Source organism: Malania oleifera, chromosome 9 (assembly GCF_029873635.1).
Source record: "Malania oleifera isolate guangnan ecotype guangnan chromosome 9, ASM2987363v1, whole genome shotgun sequence".
Taxonomy (NCBI): Eukaryota; Viridiplantae; Streptophyta; class Magnoliopsida; order Santalales; family Ximeniaceae; genus Malania; species Malania oleifera.
This window is the reverse complement of record NC_080425.1, coordinates 7702188-7724029: the sequence shown is the minus strand read 5'-3', so window position 1 is coordinate 7724029 and position 21842 is coordinate 7702188. Positions and strand designations below refer to the sequence as shown.

Sequence of the window (21842 nt, the reverse complement as noted above, 5' to 3'; positions counted from 1 at the left end):
ATAGCTAGTAGCTCTACTAAAACAATAGAAAAAGGGATTTTACGTGAATCTAAAGGAAAGATCTCAGCTAGTCAAGAAAGTTGGTGGTGAGATCAAGATGTCCAAAAGCCGTAAAAAAAATAATTTGGTATAAACATGGCAAAAATATAGAAATATGGAAAACTTTGAAAAGGATAGAGGCAAGAAAAGATGCAAAAAGACGTACGTGAAGCAAAATACAGAGGATATAATAATTTATATGACAGATCAGACACAAAACAAAGGGAAAGAGATATATTTCAACTTGCTAAAGCTAGGGAAAGAAAGAGTAGGGGTTTAGGTAATGTAAAATGTATTAAAAAAAATGAGGATGATACTGTCTCAGTTAAAGAAGAACACGTGAAAGAAAGATGGTAAAGTTACTTTAGTAATCTATTTAATGAAAACCATGTAGAAGGCTTAAACTTGAATTGAAAAATGGGGAAAAAGCTAAAAATTTGAGGTTTATTCGCTAAATAATAGTTAATGAAGTTAATTTGCATGAATAAGGACAAAAAATGGAAAATCTACAAGATTTGATGACATCTCAATTGAATTTTGGAAATGTCTAGGTGAAAACAAAGTTATATGGTTAACTAATTAATTTAACACAATTATAAAAACTAAAAAATGCTAGATGAATGGTGGAAAAGCATTTACTACCTATATAAAAAAAGGAAAAAAAAAGAAAGAATAGGGACTCACTTATGGTTTTATCAACTTAGATAAAGAATATGATAAGGTACCTAAGGGAGTTCTAAGGTAGGTTTAGGATAAAAAAGGAAGTATCTAGTAGGTATACTAATGTCATTAAGGATATGTATGATAGACCAATGATTAACACCGGAACTAAGGAACATAGGTGGAGGATCTAGGGAATTTCCAATCACAATAGGTGTACATTAAGAATCTACTTTGAGCCCTAATCTTTTTGCACTAGTGATGGATGAACTTACTAAGAGTATTCAAAATGGGGTTCCTTGGGGTATGTTGTTTAGAAACGATACTGTCTTGATTAATGAAACTAAGGGTGGAGTACAATCTAAGTTAGAATTATGGAGAGAAGCTTTAGAATCTAGAGATTTCAGGATAAGTAGAAGTAAGAAACAATATATTAAATGAAATTTCAGTGGTAGAAGGAATATTGTAGAAAATATTAAACTTGATAGTCAAGAAATTAATAGCACTACTAGTTTTCGATGTCTTGGATCTATTATGCAAGCTAAAGGAGAAATCGAAGAATATGTTATACATAAATTTAAAAAAAGGTAGGTTAAATGGAGAAGTGCTTCGGGCATGTCGTGTGATCAAAGGATACCCCTTGAAATGCACAGGAATTTTTTATAGGACAGTGATAAGACCATTTATGCTATATGGATCAAAATGTTAAGCGACTAAGAAACAACATATCAAAAAAGTAAAAGCATCTGAAAATGAGAATGCTAAGTTGGATGATTGGAGTAATGTCAAAAACAAATTAAGCAATGCACATACTTGCGGTAGGTAAGGCACAACATCTGTAGAAGAAAAGATCAGGGATGGACAACTTAAATGGTTAGGGCACAAGTAACGTAGGCCATATAGTGCGCCCATAAGGAATGAACTTGTTATTGTTAGTGGGAAAAGAAGGCGTAGAGGTAGACGTAAAATAGCTTAGAATATTTAGTAAGGATTTAATAGCCTTTAAGTTGTGAAAAAAAATTGCCCATAAATGTGCAAATTGGAGATAAAGGATTCATAGAAGCTAATCTAAATGGTAAATGGACACATCAAAAAAGGCAATAAAAGTTATAAGAGGATACATGAAGGACATGAATATTGAGATAAAAATGAGTACGGAGATATGATATTTGACTTCAGCATGTCATATAACCTTATTAGAACAAGTACATTCTTTAAGAAGAGAGAAGAACACTTAACAACCTTCAAGAGTGGACAAAATAAAAATCAAATAGATTTTTTTTTTCTTAACTAAGAGGATAGACTGTTTATCATGTAAGGATAGTGATGTTGTCCCAAGTGAATAACCATACAACATAAAGTTCCAGTGTTAGATTTATACATTAAAAAATGGAAAAGAAAGGGTAACATAAATTAGTGCAAGAGAACTACATGGTGGAATCTAAAGGGAGAAAATATAATAAAATTTGAAGATAAAATTATCAAAGAGGGTGACTTGGACAATAGGGGAAAGAGTAGAGCCTGTGGATACAAACACTCTTTGGAGTAGCACAACTAGCTCTACTATGAAAATAGCAAAAGGGGTTTTAGTTGAATCTAGAGGAAAGCTTTAGCCAGTAAAGGAAGTTGGTGGTCAAATCAAGATGTTCAAAAATCCGTCAAGATAAAAAAAATTTGGCATAAAATAAGACAAAAATATGGAAACATGGAAAACTTAGAAAAGTATAAAAGGCAAGAAAAGATGCAAAAAAAGGTCATTAGTGAAGCAAAACATAAAGCATATAAAAATTTATATGATAGGTTAAACACAAAAGAAAGGGAAGAGACATATTTAAACTTGATAAAGCTAGAAAAAGAAAGAGTAAGGACTTTGTGGATGATAGTGTGTTGGTTAAAGGAGAAGACATAAAAGAAGATGGCAAAGTTCTTTAAAAAGCTATTTAATGAAACCCATGTAGAAGACCTAAACTTAGAATTGACAAATGGAGAAAAAACTAAAACTTTGAGGTTTATTCGTAAAATTAGACTGAATGAAGCTAAATTTGCATTAAAAAAATAGGAAAAAGGAAAAATTATAAGACTGGATGACATCCCAAAAGAAGTTAGGAAATGCCTAGGTGAAAATTGAGTAATATGGTTAACTAATTTTTTTAACAAAGAAAAACTAAGAAAATATCAAATGAATGAAGGAAAAGCACTTTAATACCTATATACAAAAATAAAGTAGATATTCAAAATTGTAATAACTATCATGGAATTAAACTTATGAGTCATACAATAAAATTGTGAGAAAGAGTAATTGAATTAAGACTAAGGGTAGAAATGAGGGTTTCAAAAAAGTAATTTGGTTTTATGCTAACGAGATCAGCAAAAGCTATGTATCTTTTAAGGAGATTAATGACAAAGTTTAGGAAAAAGAATAAGGACTTGCATATGATTTTTATTGATTTAGAGAAAGCCTATGATAAAGTACCTAGTGAAGTTCTATGATAGGTTTTAGGGGGGTAAAAAGGAGTATCTAGTAGGTACGCTGTCATTAAGGAAATGTATGAATTTATGATAGAGCAATGACTAATATTAGGAACTTAGGACTATAGATGGAGGATCCATGGAATTTCTAATCACAATAGGTGTACATCAAGGTTCTGCTTTGAGCCTTTATTTTTTTGCACTATTAATGAATGAACTTACTAAGAGTATCCAAAATGAGTTTCCTTGGCATACGCTGTTTGAAAATGATATTGTTTTGATTGATGAAGCAAGGGGTGGAGTAGAATCTAAGTTAGAATTATGGAAAGAAGCTTTAGAATAGTAAGAAACAATATATGAAATGTAATTTCAGTGATAGAAGGAATATTGTAGAAAATATTAAACTTGATGGTCAAGAAATTAATAGCACTACTAGTTTTCAATATCTTGGACCTATTATGCAAGATGAAGGAGAAACCGAAGAAAATTGTATACATAGAGTTAAAGCTGAGTGGGTAAAATTTGGAAGTGCTTCGGGCGTGTTGTGTGATTATAGGGTACCATTGAAATTAAAAGGAAAGTTTTGTAGGACACCAACAAGACCATCTATGCTATAAGAATTAGAATGTTGAGCAATTACAAAACAACATATCCAAAATGTAAAAGTTGTCGAAATGAGAATGCTAAGATGGATGAGTGGTATAATGTTAAAACTAAATTAAGGAATGAACATATTCGTAGAAGGTTAGGCATAAAACCTATACTAGATAAGATAAAGGAGGGCTCACTTAGATGGTTTGAGCACCAAAAACATTGGCCATATAGTGCACCCATTGGGAGTGAGCTTGTTACTATTAGTGACAGAAGAAGAGGGAAAATAACTTGGAATAAATGGTAGTAAGGATTTAATAGCCTTTATGTTGTCAAAAGAAATTGCCCACAATCGTGCAAATTGGCGAGAAAGGATTCATATAGCCGACCCATTTAGTGAGAGTCAAGGCTTGGTTTGTTGTTGTTGTTGCCATCTAAATTTAAAATATTTATTAAAATTTTATGTATTTTTGTACTTTTTAGCATAGACGTTTTTTTAAAAAAAATATATACAAAATAATGTCAAAAAAGTAATTTTATTTTCTAACTAGTACGAACTAACAATGATGATAGCCATGTGTCATTCCCTTTAATTCATTATCTAAATTCAAAATATATAAATGAAAACTGTATATGATTTTCTAATCTTTGCATTAAATCTTTAAAAAAAATTATAAAATAATTTCAAAAAGGTAATTCTATTTTCCAAACTATCAACAACATTTAGTTATTGCTGCCAATGCAAGTCTCCACTTCATGGAAAGGGAATAGGATCACCAAATTTTACATGCACTAATGTGGAATGTTCAGGTATATTTATATAGATATTTTGATGAAAATTATGTAATGTCACTTGTACATTTTGAAGAGGATGTTGAGGTGTTTCTAAATGCAAACGAGCTATTCTTTTATGAAATAGATTAATAATTACTGAAAATTGAATTAGAATGTGATGTAAAAAAAAAAAATTGAATTAAAATTTGGATGGCTAAATTTAGCATTTCAGAACAAAAATGTACCACATTTCAGAATGTACCTACCAATTTGTGGTTAGTTAGGCTGTTAAGAGTTTTTTGATAACTATGATTTAAAGTATAATCCCCAAAAGCTAATCAGTACGATTACAATGAAATTAGAAAAGGCCATAATTTTTTTCCATAAACACGTGAATATTATCGTTTAAATTTCGAGTGTTAAATAAAGGGACACCTAGGAAGTGCCGTTTCCACCCCATTGAGAGGAGGAGCCTGAGCCCTTCCAGTCGTTTGATTTCAAAGTGCTTTGCTTGCTTCTGCAAAAAGGTAAAGATAAATATTTCCACTATAGCAAACAGGCCCTCTACTAATCCAAGAATTAGCTACAGATTTACATTTCAGTTGAATAAAAACAACTATAGACAACCTAGGAAAGCCGAACAATCAAAACAAAAAGGGTTTACAAACATAATCTTAACGGGACTAAATGTCAACACGATCGCGGATGAAGAATCGTTTCATCACTTCACAATTTATGCAACAATTGATTCTGCAATCAACAAGGGTACTAAATTGCTAAATGGGTTTTGATCATTATGCCAAAACAAAACAAATATCAACCATTACCAGAAACAAAATGAAAATCCCCCACCCCAACTACCACCCCAAAAAAAAAATATATATATATATATATATATATATATATATATAATAGAATTATAAACAGCTGGGGAAAAAAAAACCATGCGTTCAACTCAGAGAGAGAGAGAGTGTGTGTACTCTGATGGGAGAGGGGACTTGCAGGGGAGAAGGGGGAGATGGACCGACGGTTTTGAGGGTGATCTCTACCATCTTCTTCTTCTTTACTTCCTCACCATCAATGAGATTACTAGGCTTGGCATCGAATTGAATGTCAACCATATCATGTGTATGGTAACGGATATGATCAGCAAGCTAACTCCAGAAGGTTTTAGGTATTAGGATATGATTAGGCTCCCCCGCTTTTCGCAAGTAGATGAGAAGATCCATCCCCGATTGATTTTTCAAATTGAGTTGGGCATTTGTGCAATCGAGAGAGAGAGAGAGAGAGAGAGAGAGAGAGAGAGAGAGAGAGGGAGGGAGATTGGGCCAGGCTTGCCGCCAATGAGCCCAATAACAGTATCAAAATTTCCTCGGCCCGCGAAGGCTAAGGATATTGGGTTGGACAGGGCCCATTACTCTAGAGGGTCATCAGGCCCCAAGGCAGCATTTGATAAAAGTAGTGTTATTGTACTCTCATAGTATAGGATGTGAATGGTAAAAATATACAATTCTATTTAATAATTCTTTCATTTTGTTGCAATAAGAATTATATTGTTGAAAAATTGACTCTCGATAAATATCATAGCCTTTTTGGCTGAAAAATTATTTCTATTTTTTAGTTGAGATGTGCATTTGATATTGTAATATGAAAACTAATACTTTGTGTTGGATTTGATATTTGTTTCATGAGGGTAAATTATAAAAATTAATTATATTTGATTTAATGATGAGGGAGAGGAACGTGGCTTGTGGTTTGTCTCCTAACTTCCTTTGGGGAGATCAAGATCAAATCCCCTCAGTAGATTTTCTTGAGTTTTAGAAAAGAGAGGAGGAATTTTTGGCGTAGCTAAAGGTAAAAGGGATTGGGGGATTGTCCTTGTTGTGATAAGGAACCACGAGAGAGAAAATAGAGACCAAACAAAATTAGGGAAATCTACTTATAATTTGTTTTGTCACAAGAATAGGATATATGTTAGGAATCTAGGAACAATAATCACACACACAAGTAAAATAAGCACACAAAATAAGAACATCAGATTTACGTGATTCGGTCTAATCTGACTTACGTCCATGGAACACACCGAATATACTATAACCTAGGAAAAAAAATAAGAGGAGGAGACACACACTCAACTTAACTCTTCTCACATTTTTCTCTCTCTCACCTTCAGCACTCTCACACTGCTCGCTCACTCACTTCACTATACTCACATTCACATACAATTGCTTCATTATATAGCTATATTGAATGGATAGGAAAGGAAGGGAGTAATTGAGATACTTAACAAGTTATTTTAGCACGCAGACATTATCATTCTAGCGCATGAAAGTTGGCTTCTCTGCAGCTCTTTTCCATCTACAACTCATCCTCTTCAAAGCCATTTAATTTTTCGTTTCCATTTAATCCTTTTCCATTTTCTCTATTTCCATTTCAGCTTAACAATCTCCCACTTGGAGACGGAGATACTATCTCAACCAGTATATAGATAATGATATGCTCAAATCTGTCTTCAAGCATGCAAACCACCTGAAGTTGAGCACAATTTTAGCTTCTCTATAGTCACCACCTTTGTCAACATATCTGCTAGATTCCTACTACCTTGGAATTTTTTCCAGTGTCAACACCCCATCCTCTAATAGTGATCTGATGAAATGATAACGGGATCCAATGTGTTTGGTTTTGAAATGAAATGTAGAGTTTTTTGCCAGATGTATTGCACTCTGACTATTGCTGTGCAAAAATTTCTTTCCTATTTTATTCCAAGCTTTGTTAACAAACCTTGAAGCCAAATCATCTATTTACTGAATTCTGTCACTGCTACATACTCAGTTTTTGTAGTGGATAAAACAACAATCTTCTACATATGTGACATCCAACTAACAGTTGTTGTGCCAATAGTGAACACATCTGGTGGTGCTTCTGCGACGATCAATTTCACTTGTAAAATCGACATCAACATATCCTCGAATTTTCAAATCTCCTTTTCTGAAACATAAGCACTTATAAATAGTGTCACGTAGATATCTCAAAATCCACTTCACTACTTCCCAGTGAGTCTTCCTTGGATTTGACATAAACCTGCTGACAGCTCCCACTGCTTGACTAATGTCTGGCTTGGTACCAACCATGACGTATATGAGACTTCCAATGGCTGAGGCGTAAGGTACCTTAGCCATGAAGTCCTTCTCTTCATATATCTAGAGAGTCTGATACTTGGAGAGACGAAAGTGACCAGCCAATGGCATATTTACTGCCTTGGCACTGCTCATGTTGAATCTATGTAAAACACAACTAATATACTCTGACTGAGATAGCCGCAACGTTCCCAGCTGCTTATCTCTGGAGATCCGCATCTCAAGTATCTACTTGGCTGAATCCAAGTCCTTTATGTCAAACTCCTCTAACATTTGCTACTTCAATTTCTTGATTCCTCCTATATCTGGTCCTGTAACCAACATGTCATCGATATATAGCAATAGTATGATATAGCTAGAACTATACCTCTTGAAGTAGTAACAATGGTCGGCATTGCACTTCTAAAAATATTTTCTGCACATAAAGCTATCAAATTTTTTGTACCATTACTTAGGAGCTTGTTTAAGACCATGCAAGCTTTTCTTCAATCTGCACACAAGTTCCTCTTTACCTTTTTTCTGAGAATCCTTCTAGTTGTTTCATGTAAATCTCCTAATCAAGATCACTGTGAAGAAATGTTGTCTTCACATCCAACTACTCAAGATGTAGGCCCTCTGAGGCAACAATGCTCAAGACCGATCTGATGGTTGTTAACTTCACAACTAGTGCAAAAATGTCAGTGCAGTCAATTCCTTCATTCTGCTCGAAGCCTTTGACTACCAATCGGGCTTTGTACCTTCTGGATCCATCATGCTCCTCTTTGATCTTGTACACCCACTTGTTGTGAAGAGTCTTCTGACCTTTGGTCAACTTAGCTAGTTCCCATGTTTTTTTGGAGTTAAGCAACTTCATCTCATCCTTCATTGTAAGCTCCCACTTACTCGAATCTCTCGCCTGACATGCCTCATCATAACATTCGGGTTCTCCTCCATCTGTAAGAAGCAAATAATTCATATATGAAATTAGGAATAGCTTCCCAAGAGGGGGGGTGAATTGGCTTTTAAAAATTTCTTTTAATTCCTTTTGAGATACCTTAAACTTCCTTTATTTCTTTTAACTAATTCTTGACTTGTTTGTTTAATTCTTTAATCAATCGAGAACTTAGTTCTTTTATCCAATCAATAACACAATTAAACAATCAATTAATTAAACAATATCTTCAAGCCAAACAATCAATTTATTTGTCAAGTACAAGTTAAACAACAAACAACCAAACCAAGATATAAAGTATTCAGCACTTTGGTAATATAACAACTCAAGATGGTTGTTTGTTTATATTTACCAAATTTGAACCAAGCCCTGTAGTGAATAAGAATTTATGCTTGCTGATGTAAAGCCCTGTATAGATGAATCAAATCACTTTTTCCAAATATTTATAACTCAAATAAACTCTTGATAAATTTATCTTTGGGATGTTAACCAAGTAACATACTCCCATAAGGTTTTTGCAAGATATGGTGTAACCAACGTACTCCCTTTCGGTTTCCACAACCCAAATCAAAATTAAACCTTAAGTTTGTTTGATTTCCAAATATATGTAGTTTATATGATTTTCAAATTTAAACCATCCACGCAATTTAAATATGCTGAAAATAAAGAGTAAGGGAAAGAGAGAATGAGACGGAGATTTTTATGAGGTTCGGCTTATACCCAGCCTACGTCCTCGCCTTTGACAAACCACCAAAGGATTCACTAGTTCAGTTCCGTTGATGGGTGGAACAATACCAATTACAACACTCCTTGGTTAAGGCTAGAGCCCGCCTTCTCCAAACGATATCCCCTCGTTCGGTCACTCCTTACATAGGCTAGAGCCCGCCTCTCTAAGCAATATCCCCTTACTTAGCCAACGATCCAAACAACTCTTGGAACGTCAAAGAACTATAAGAAACACCAGATAAGATCTGCGTACAAGTATACTCTCTCAAAGAGCAAGTTAGTACAATTTCAGCACTATGTACTTTGAATGTAAAATATCAATATGAAATACAATGAAGCTCAAGTGTAGAATTCACCAATATCCTTCTTAGAAGAGGATTAACAGTAGGAACTCAGAGAAAGAAGGATCCGCACTTCAGAATTCTCAGCAAAAGAATTTTTCAATGAGTGAACAAGAGAGCTTTGGAAGAACAAGAGTACTTTTGGCTTTACAAGCAGATTTTTCAATTCTTGGATAAGTTTTGATTTGCAAAACCATGTATTTATAGGCTTTCAAACTTGTTTCCATGTTGCAAAAGTTTCCTTTGAAAGTTTCCCAAATTTTTAGAAAGTTTGGAGCTCAAACGACTATATTTTAAAATATTAGAATTTGAAAATTTTTTCTATTGAACAGTGTTCAGTCATCTGAAGTGTCGAGGTTAGTCGACTGAAGTTTCTTAACCCCTTAAAAAAATAGAACTGGATACAGGGTCAGTTGACTGAAGTCACAAGTTCAGTCGACTGAACTCACTACTACAACTTTCTGCCTGTTCTGGAAATTCTTCAGTCAACTGGACTTATTCTTCAGTCCACTGAAGTCAGTTGTTCAGTCATCTGAAGTCTCTTCCGTGAACAGTGTTCACAGATGTCTGACAGCAGTGACCCTGCTTCAGTGTTTTGACCATAACTTTTTCTATATAACTCCAAATTAGGTGTTCTTGATGTCAAATGAAAGCTAAGAGAAAATCCTAAAATTTTTATGTTGACCACTTTTCAAAATAATGAGGTTTTGATAGTAAAAAATGCACCTAAATACGTCTATATAAAAAATGACAGCAAATGGAAATACCCTTGTTGGTGCTTTTTATTCCAAAAATGATTCTAACCCTTTTAAAATAATTTTTAACCTTATAAAAATATTTTTCAGGTATTTTAAAAAGTATCTTGGTCTAAGTTAACCTAAGAGCTTCAAAATATTTCAAATGATATTTTAAACATTTAAAGTACTTACATAAAAACTTCTAAAACTTTTCTCATTCTAGGTTCTTGAGTCTTCATGTTTTGTTTCTTCAAGCTTCCATATTTTCTTCAAGCTTTCATATTCTTTGAGCTTTCTCACTTTGCTTTTCTTTGGCTCTTTGGACTTTAATATGCCCTGGCTTTCAACAACTCATTCATGTCCTCATATTCTTCAAGGTTTCATATATCATCTTTAAATCCATGCTTGGACTCTTTTAAGCTTCATTTGATCCTCTTGAGCACTTTGACCTTTGCTTTCTCATATATGAGCCCTGAAATATCATTACTCACACAAATACATTAAATTTCACTTGTTTGTTAGCATCAAAATAAGATAACAAGGTTTTAAACCTTGTAAGGCCAACAATATACCTCTTATTTGGTATATGTTGTCGAGAAGATCTTCTAAGCACCGAAGTCGGAGTAAGAGGCAGTGGTGTGACAATCTGCTTCACAGGTTCCTTTTCTTAAGGAATCTCAGCATTTTGATATTGTGTCTCTTCTACATGAGGATTTTCAGTGTTTTTTTGTTGTGTCCTGACACCTTCTAGGACATCATCCAAGTCTACATAAGTTGTTTCATTCTAAACTGGTTCTATGGGTTCTGTTGGTTCTATTGTGTGTCTGTCTTTGTACATCACATTTTCATTAAAGATCATATCTCTACTTCTGATCACCTTCTTGTTTTCATCATCCCAAATGCGATACGCATACTCATCTTCACCGTAACTAACGAAAATGCATTTCTGGGACTTTGGATCAAGCTTGTTTTTGACATGATCATTATCATGCACATATGCTACACAACCACAAACTTTTAAATATGAAAGTCTTACCTATTTTCCGCTCCATACCTCTTCCAGTAGATTGTTGTCTAATGGTACTTATGGACTCCTGTTAATAGAGTATGTTGCTATATTGACTGCTTCTGCCCAGAACTGCTTTGATAAACCTGACCGCATATGCATGCTTCTAGCTCTTTCAGTCAATGTTCGGTTCATATGCTCGACTACACCATTGTGCTGAGGCATACCTGGTACAATTCTTTCCATCCTAATACCACACTCATAGCAGAATTTCTTGAACTTGATATCATCATACTCACCACCGTTATTGGTTTTCAGCTTCTTGATTTTCAAACTAGTTTCATTTTCAACCATTACTTTCCAAATCTTAAAAGCATTAAAGACATCAGATTTGTATTTCAGGAAGTAAACACATACCTTCCAAGAATGATTGTCAATAAACGTCATGAAGTAATTCCTTCCACCTAAGGATGATACGGTCATCGATCCCCCATACATCTGAGTGGACTAGTTCAAGTCTCTCCTTCTTTGGGGTACTGGTGAATGTCTAGAAACTAACCCTCTTTTGTTTCCTGAGTATACAATCCTTGCACATATTAATCTATACTAACTGTAGATCACTCAACTTTCCTTTTGAGTGCACCACCCTGAGTCCTTTCTCACTGATGTGACCAAGTGGTTGATGCCAAATGTTGCTATCCACATTTCTTATAGCAACTGAAATAGACATTCATGCATTAGAAGTCACATAAAGCATTCCAATTTTCTTACCTCATGCAATCGACAGTGCACAATTTGAAATCTTCCATTCATCACCAATGAATGTTGTGATGTGTTGCAACGTCCTAGAGCGCGTGTGCCCTGGGATGGCGAAATAAAAAAATGGGATTTAAATTTTCGGGAAAAGCATAGGAATGGAGTCACCACTAACATTTTAGTGTGGTTAGAACACATGATTACTACCCAATTAAGGGCAAAATGGATCTAAGTTACCAAAGCTGGGGTCGAGAGTTCGGTTACGTGAGGGGAAGGTACGAGCAACCCCTACGCGCCCGTTTTTACAAACAATACCTAATTAATTATGAAATTATCCCTAAGTAAATTTAAAAAATCTTTAAAATTACTCCCTTTTAGTGAAATTTTAAAATACAAACAAAAATATATACAATATATATTCTCTCATAACCAGGGTACGTGAAGCCCGAAAGAGCTTGTACCCTTTTTAATTGCAATCATAGGGATAAAACTCAAAAATATTTAATAAAATACACTCCCAAATTTTTGAAATCTTATGGGGTTTTTCTAAGTATGAAAATACTAGTTTGGGAGGTTTTTAGAACTCTAATGGTGTCAAAAAATGATTTACAAGTCTCGAAACATTTTTCTCTATTTTTCTTATTTTTCTATTTTTCTAAATTTTTATATTTTCCCATATTTTTTAGATTTTTGAAATAACAAAAAAATGAATAAAGAAAACAGTAAAATTCAATTCAAAAATATTTTCAGAATTTTCTCCTAATTTCCTATTTTTATGATTTTTCTGTAGTTAACCGAATTTTCAAATAGCTAATAGAGGAAATAATATAATACTAATACTATATATACATCATAGCACCTAAGTATCATAATACTCAAAATTTCAATGATAAAGCCACGATTTTCACAATCAATCCATCCCTAATAATATAACCTAGATATGCATATTAAAAAAAAACAAAGTAATGAATATACACCCGTAATGGAAACCCTAAATATGCATATATTATACATTAAACGTATCTTCAACTAAGTAAACCCTAAATATGAGTATAACACCAACATTCAAGAAAGCCTAATATGAATATCACACATTGAAATCAAGACTATGATAATAAAAGTCTTGTAATATAAATATTAAACACATAATAAACACAACAAGATAACAACCATACCCTAAAAACATATATTACACATACAATAATAACAAAAACCCTAAATAAATACCAGAATGACAAATACCCTAAATATTAAACCTATAATATAACAAAGAAACCCCTAAAAAATTTTAATAGGTACAACGACAACGAAAAGAATAAACATGGATATTTAAATGTAAAATAGTAGAATCTCAGCACTATAATATTAACACTTTAATGTATAAACTAAAAGCCTAAATATGATAACTAAATATATATATATATATATATATAAATTTTACAATAAATAAGGCATTATAAGAATAAAACCTAAACATTAAATATTAAACATACCTGCATAAATAATAAAAAAACCCAAATATTAGATATCAACACAAACCAAAACTAGAAAAGAAATAGAAAAAAAAATTGCATGCATATGTGTGTGTTGACTGTGTGCATTTGTGTGTGAGTTGTGCAGGAAGGCAGGGAACTCGCTGTGGGCTGACGGAGATTGGAAGAGGGAAGGATGCCGGAGATGACGACTGGTGCAGGGTTGCCGGAAACTGTGGCAGCGGGCGTAGCGGGAGTTGCTGAGGTTGCTGTGCTATTGTGGCAGGGGCCTGGAGTCTCCCTGGATGGTAGTAGGTCGGCGGTAAAGGGTGGAGCTCCGGTATTTGCAGATGGTGGTTGTCGTAGAGCTGTAGTAACCGGGAGCAGGGGTGGCTCATGATTATGTACGGGACTGGTCGACTGGAGGTCTGAAGCTGGTCTGTGCTGTGCGTGGCTCACGGTGGTTGTGGAGTTGTAGTGGCCGGGAGCAGGGGTGGCTCACGACTGCTAGTTTTCTGGAGCTGGTGTAATGGGGGAAGGAGAGGAGATGTGGAGGGAGTTGAGAGAGCAGAGAAGATAGGGCAGAGACTCAGAGAGAGGGAGAGAATGAGGGAGAAGAGGAAGAGGGGGTGCGGGCACACCAGAAAACAAAAAGCTCCTTTTTTTTTTTAAATATATCCCTGCCTCCTCTGGCTGTGCCCCTTTTTTGGATGGGAGAGTTGTGCTCTTTTATAGAGGAAGGAGGGGAGGAGCCCTAGGGTTTTTGCCTCCCTTTACTTTCTTATCTTCTTTTTTTTTTTTTTTTAGTCTTTTTATTTATTATACTAAATAATAATAATAATAATAATAATAATAATAATAATAATAATAATAATAATAATAATAATAATAATCAATGGTTTGTCATGATTTTACTGAAATCGTCATTCTAGGAAAGACACGGAATACCGCCAACGAGTTCTTGTCTAGCAACAAAACAACTCTCGACCTACTTTACCGATTTCCAACATCTTGTACTTTGGTATGTACACACATATATACCTAACCAAATCTACAAGACCTAACAACCTGATTAGCTCTGATACCAAGCTGTCACGCCCCGAACCCGATAATGGGACCCAGGGGTGAATTAGTAACCTAACATGTCCATGTATCATACAAAACATCCATGATACATCACAATAAATGAGGGTCTGACCCCGTGGGGTTCCTAGGCACCCTATGCATATCCATAAACAACAAGGTACACAGCGGAAAAAGGTCATTCTATACATATACTGTACCATACCAGAGTCTATACAAAAGGAAATTCAGGTCCTATAATATAAAACACAATCCAGGTGTCGGCCAAAATCACAAAAGACAACTCGAAGCAGTCATAGTACTTACCCAAGCACCTTTTACAGTATACCGACCACTACGCTCCCCACAAGAACGCTAGTTCCGGTTACTTGAAGGACCTGAAAAATATGTACGTATAGTAAGGGTGAGACACCTTTCAGTAAGGCAGATACAGGTTATATCAATTAGTGGCATTTGAGTGTTATCATGACACAAAACATACATAGTTCAATGCAATTCTAGTATTTTCACAAAACAGTTCTAGTACAGTGCATACACGCACACACACATAATCAAGTAATCCAGTGTTGTCACACCCTTCAGCCCAAAGCCAACCCGCATTACACGGCGTCCTCAGCACATAGCTAGTCCTAGACTCCCATGGCATCGTACCGGTACAATTGGTGGATCCACACCCTCCGGTGATCAACCGGTAAGGCTCATGCCCTCGAATATAAAGTCAAACACTCTTACCAAACATGACCAGCGATTTCACATGCCCTCGGATATAGAGTCGGACACTCTTTCAGTACCTCGAATAATTCGGAACCCAGTTCCTATTGCATTTCAACAAAACACAACTATGCATACTTATATAACCAAATAAACCACACCCATTTGGTAATCTAAAATCATAATTTTCCAAACACATACAGTTTAAATAAGTTAAGGCACAGTTATCCCTATAACGCAATATATATCACAATATATCTATGATTTTCCAACAAAACCAAGGATGCAGCCCTTCGCCCCCTTTTCCCAAAACTGTAACATGAAAAACCCATAATTTTACCTGTTAAATTTCCCCAAATAAGTAACCAAAACGCACACAGGATCGTGAACCACAGTTCTACCGAGTCCGATTTAAAAAATAACCGACATAAACTGAATCCCCTTACCTTTCCCCAAATGGTCAATCCCGAACTCTACGGCCCCTAAACAGCGAACCGAGTTTCCAAAACCTACAAATCACAGTATCGAACATGCTCACAATTCTATTCTCTACACAACTACTGGAACAGAATTGAAAACTAAGCCTTACCTTGATTTCGAGTCAAAACCCAAAAACGCTCGAAACGAAGATCCGGTCCATAAAACTTGTAGAGAATCTTTTACTGATCCTCGTGGTAACGTCGAATCATTGATTCCAGCAACGATCGACAAAGAAATATATATATAGAGAGAGAGAGAGAGAGAGAGAGAGAGATAGTATTTCGAATTTCTAGAGAGATAGAGAGAGGATTTGAGATTTCTTAGTGATTAAGCAATGAAAATCGATATTTATAGCCTCTTGACTCGGTCGCTCTCATCGACGATATGGCGTCTTCGTCGACGAGGTACTGAAGACAATTTGTCGACGATACGGTGACTTTGTTGATGAGCCTAAGATTTCCAGTTTCCTGAAACCTCTCGGCTTCTCCTTATCGATGAGCCTTTGCACTTCATCATCGAGCAACCTGGGGCCTTTGTCGACGAACTTTGGCTTCGTCGATGAGGCCTGCTCAATTACCATTTTACCCTTCCCTTTATTAATTTAATCCACATATCACGCTTTGGGTTCTCACACCATGGGGTCAAACTATCTCTTGAATATATAATTCGGCCAGCCTGCTCATGAAATAATTGTCTTTAATAGGGAGTAAATGAGCAATCTTCGTCAGTCGGTCTACAATCACCCAAATGGTGTTCTGCCCGTGCAATGCCGGCGGTAACCCTGTAACAAAATCCATAGAGATATGATCCCACTTCCACTCAGGGATGTGGAGTGGCTACAACTATCTCGCTGGTTTTTGGTGCTTAGCCTTTACCTGCAAGCACGTCAAACACTGCTCCAAAAACTCAGCTATCTCCCTCTTCATGTCGCTCCACTAAAATGACTCCCGGAGGTCCCGATACATCTTAGTGCTTCTAGGATGTACTGTGTAAAGGGATTTGTGTGCCTCTTCTAGGATAGTCCTCTTAATTTCAGCATTTGTAGGTATGCACAGCCTGGTACGGAACCTTAGAGCTCCATCGTTTGAAATATTAAACTCCTCCCCCTGTCCATCCTGCACTTTATCCCTTAACTCTTCTAATTATGCATCATTTCTATGAGCAATTTTAATCCTCTCCTATATGGTAGGCTGTAGTACCAGGTTAGCAATAAATGCTTGGTGCCCACCCTCTACCAACTCCACACCGAGCCTCTCCAAATCCATCTGAATCGGATACTGAATTACGACTACTGATAATACTGCTCCCACTGATTTTCGGCTTAAAGCATCAGCCACCACGTTTGCTTTCCCCGGGTGATAATTGATGGTGCAATCGTAATCCTTAATAAACTCCTGCCATCTCCTATGCCTCATGGTTAATTTTTTTTGCATGAAGAAATATTTCAGACTCTTATGGTTAGTAAAAATTTCACGTGATGATATCCTGATCGAAGATCAATCTTAGGGTAGACCTGGGTCCCCTGTAACTGATCAAATAAATAATCAATTCTAGGAAGAGGATACTTATTCTTGATAGTCACTTTATTTATCTCCCTATAATCGATACACATTCTCAGCATTCTGTCTTTTTTCTTTACAAACAGCACTGACGCTCCCTAGGGCAACACACTAGGTCTGATAAACTCTTTATCTAACAACTCCTGCAACTGATCTTTCAGCTCCTTTAACTCAGTTGGGGCCATCTTGTAGGGTGCCTTAGATATCGGTGCTGTTCCTGGAAGTAACTCCATGACAAACTCAATCTCCCAGTCTAGCGGTAAACCAGGTAACTCTTCTGATAATACATCTGAAAATTCCTTGATTACTGAAATATCAGCAAGTTTCAATTTTTCCTCTAGCATCGCTTTTATATAAGCTACATACCTCTGACAACCATTCTAGAGTAGCCTCCTGGCCTGAATGGCTGACACTAACTGTGGCGAGGCATGCACATGCAATCCCACAAATATGAATTCTTACTCTCCCGGGGGTCTGAAGATCACCTCTTTCTTATGGCAACCAATGCTGGCGTAGTTAGTTACTAGTCAGTCTATACCCAATATCATATCGAATCCATGCATGTCTAATACCACAAGATCGACTCGTAATATTTACTTCTAAATACTTATTGGATAGTTTTCAATCACCCTTCTACATCTCACTACTGATCTGGTTGGCGTGGCTGCTGACAAATCAGTATTTAACAACTGTGTCTCAACTCTAGTCGACTTGACATACCTCATTCGACACGAACGAATGGGTGGCACCTAAGTCAAATAAAACAATAGCTTTATATGATAATGCAATAATCATACTTGTCACAATGTCGTATGTGGCCTCAGCATCTCCCGACGTCTCACCGGAGCTATGTTCCTCTCCTGGCGCCACCCATGGGTGTTTGGTTATGTCCCCAGAACGGTCTGGGAGCATAAGCAATACTATACTGTGCATGACAGTCTCTTGCTACATGACTCGGTCCACCACATCGGTAGTAGACATTCCTCCTTGCTCGGCATTCTCCTCTATGTCTCTTTCCACATGTAGGACAAATTGGATATGCCTGCTCACCCTGAATCTCCTGTCTCCCAGTCTCTTGCCTCTGAGCTCTACTGTATTTGTCTCCCCTCTAAGGGCCTCGGCTGGACCCTACCTGGAATCCCGGAGGTGTGAGCCTCTTTCTCTAACTCAATGTCTCTACATCTCTCTGACTGCTATCCTCTGCCACCGTGGCCCTGTCCACTAATTTGAAGGAATCCTGCACCTTTAGGACTGCCACCTGTTAGTGGATGTCATGCCTCAAACCCATCTCAAGCATTCTCATCTTCTTAACCTCATCTAGAACGATGTAGGAAGCAAAGCATGACAACTCGATAAACTTTGCTGCATATTACTGAATTGTCAGTTGCCCCAGTGACAAATATAAGAATTCTGCTATCTTAGCTTCTTTAACAGTGGGAGGATAATAATGATAAAAGAACATTTCCTTAAATTGGTTCCACCTCATGGCCATTGGTACAGGTCTTTGTTCCTCAAGAAATTTCATGGTTGTCCACCATCTCCTAGCCGCACCTGTCAACTTATGTGTAGCATATAGGACCCTATGTTCATCGGTGTAGTGCAGCACCGACAGTGTTTTCTCAATCTCTTGCATCTAGTTTTAAGCAATTGTATGATTAACTCCTTCTGAAAACACCGGAGGATTCATTTTGGCAAATTTCTCTATAGTGCAGCCCTAGTCTGCTAATGGTTCTCCCTGCTCCTTAGAGTTCCGTGCAATCTTAGTCATAACTTACTGAGCTATATTACGCAGAACTGCGTCTGAATCATCGATGCTCGCACTGGAAGGGCTTACACCATCATCACCACTAGCGTGAGCACTGCTACCCCTAGGGTCCATCTTGAAAAGAAATACACGTAGTCTGAGGACCCTATCTACATAACATAACTAACATAGTTATCTAATTGCAATCTCATATCATCAATTAACCTAACGTCCTTATTCTCAATTTAAGATTCAGTCCCACAAATTAGAAACACATCTCGACAATAGTTTACTATGACTTTCCTAAAATTGTCATCCTAGGAAAGACATAGAAACCACTACGAAAATTCTGCTTCCCAATTACGGAACAAAACCTTAAATACTCATCTTAATTCCCCAACATTGACTCACTAAATTCCTGATCTATTCCTATACTCTAGTATTGCTTCCGTTGTACACCAAAGTCTATAGAACCTAGCAATTTAGGCTCTGATACCAAACTTGTAACGACCTCAAATTTTATGCTATATATATATTTTTTCCACATACTATTAATACTCTGATACCATACAACATAGTCAAAGTCAAACCGGACTCATAGGTTCCGAGAAATTACTTGTTTATACATACATGTCATCTAAGCAGCAGAAACTATAATATACTTAACTTATATACAATACCAGAGTTTCACTGTTTCTACATATACACATATATCTCAAAAATCCATCCTACCACCGACCTCTGGTACTTACTCTGCAACTGAGGTAATACCAACGAACTCCTCTATCATGGAGCTCGCTCCACTCGTCTGTTGGGGTTTCTTGAAATATTTATAATGCTGGTGGTGAGACACCTCTCAATAAGGGAAATAGACAAATATCAGTGTGTGACAACATGAGTTTTACCATATTATAAACATATATTGCTAATAATATAACTGTAATATATCTTTAAGCTGTAACAGATAATGCATGAAAATCTGTACTTTTTAAACATAATCTATAACGACCTCAAAATTCTATCAAAATTTTATATATATATACAGTAAACATTCCTACGCAGTGGAAACAAAAAGCATATCACTATTACAACATAATTGTACAATACCAAAATCCAATATATACAGGTCATATCCATACAAAGTAAACTCCTCTATCCTCATCTTTCCCAAAAATACAACTCATCAAAAACTCACCCAAAACTAGGGTGACCAAACACTCTCTCTATCCACGAGCCTGATCTGCTCGCCTATCTATCTCACCTAAAAAATGTCAGAATAAAGGATGAGTCGACGTTCAGTAAGTGGAAATATGCTATCACTAGTGTGTGGCAGCTAAGTTAAGTATGCTTTTAAAATAATAACTGTTTTGTAATGCAATAAACAATCTGTAAATCATATCTTTCAAACATATCTTTCCTTCTCAATTTAAAGTACACTGTATGATCTGTATTTTTCTACTTTTCATACTAATAATATCATACTATACTGTGAAATTGTAAATATATAAATATCTGTACTTTATCCCTGGGACTCTGTACGTCATGATTTGACCCCCCATGACAGGGTTGTGCGGCCCGTAGGCGGGACTCTATCTGGTCAGCCCTCCAGATAGGTCATCATACTCTACACTACCTCAGCCCGACCAAACTGCATCCTCTCCTAAGCTCGGGACTGGCTACTACCTCATCAAACCGGGCCCCTCAACCCAGTGTACTGGGGAGTTGCATACTCTCCGAACACGACTGATGGTACCCACATACTATCTAAGCTATGTGGTTGCACTCTATCTGTATCTAGCAACGGTACCGTGCTCTATAATCTGTATCTGTCTGTGTAACTTTCTTCAGGGATCTGATACTATATACATATATACTCTTTTACTATTTTCCGTTATGTTTCCAAAATTACCATAACTCTATGTTTCTGTACTGTAAATACTATATCTGTAGCATCTTGATGCTACCTCTGTATGTATATCTGTGTATTCTGTATATATACTCTGTCTGTGTGTTCTATATGTTATGGTAACAGGAAGAACATAGAATGTTATAATACTGTATATATATATATATATATATATATATATATATATACTGTTCTGTAATAAACTGTAATGTAAAATACTGATCATGAAACTACTTGTATAAAAACTGTATATGTAAGTAAATTTCTCTGTACATGTATATCCTCATCTGTATAATATGTATAATCTATCACTGAAATTGAGGCGTTACGTACTGCCGTCCCGCAATTCAGTATAATATGATATATTATAATAACTGTATGAATTTCTTTATCTCATAAAAATCTACTTAGGCCACACAAACATTTAAACTCGTATTCTAAAACAAGTACTATTTCAAACTCATATTCTGAAAATTCTGTATAGAAAAATGGTGTAGATATGCATTTATAGAATCTCCATTATCATTACAAAAATTCCTAACATAGCATATTTCCCTTACCTCAACTTTGAAAAGCCCCTATAAAAATCTGGCTATATACCCGCAGGATTCCTAACCCGACATCCTGAAAATGCAATCCCCCAGAACAAAACATCAGTATTTCCTAGTCTACATCAATTTCTATAACTGTCAGGAAGTCAAAAACTCAATAAAAGACCTT

General features: G+C 36.0%; 1 protein-coding gene across 1 annotated transcript in view; it reads right to left on the bottom strand.

Annotated features, from left to right (window-relative positions):
• Nucleotides 1-5893, bottom strand: part of LOC131164078 (uncharacterized) — a 49324-nt gene extending 43431 nt beyond the window's left edge. Inside the window, exon 1 of the mRNA XM_058121032.1 lies at nucleotides 5514-5893. Within this exon, the coding sequence (XP_057977015.1) occupies nucleotides 5514-5654 (141 nt within the window). The 5' untranslated portion in view covers nucleotides 5655-5893. The remainder of the gene's footprint in view (nucleotides 1-5513) is intronic.
• Nucleotides 5894-21842: the final 15949 nt, after the last annotated feature.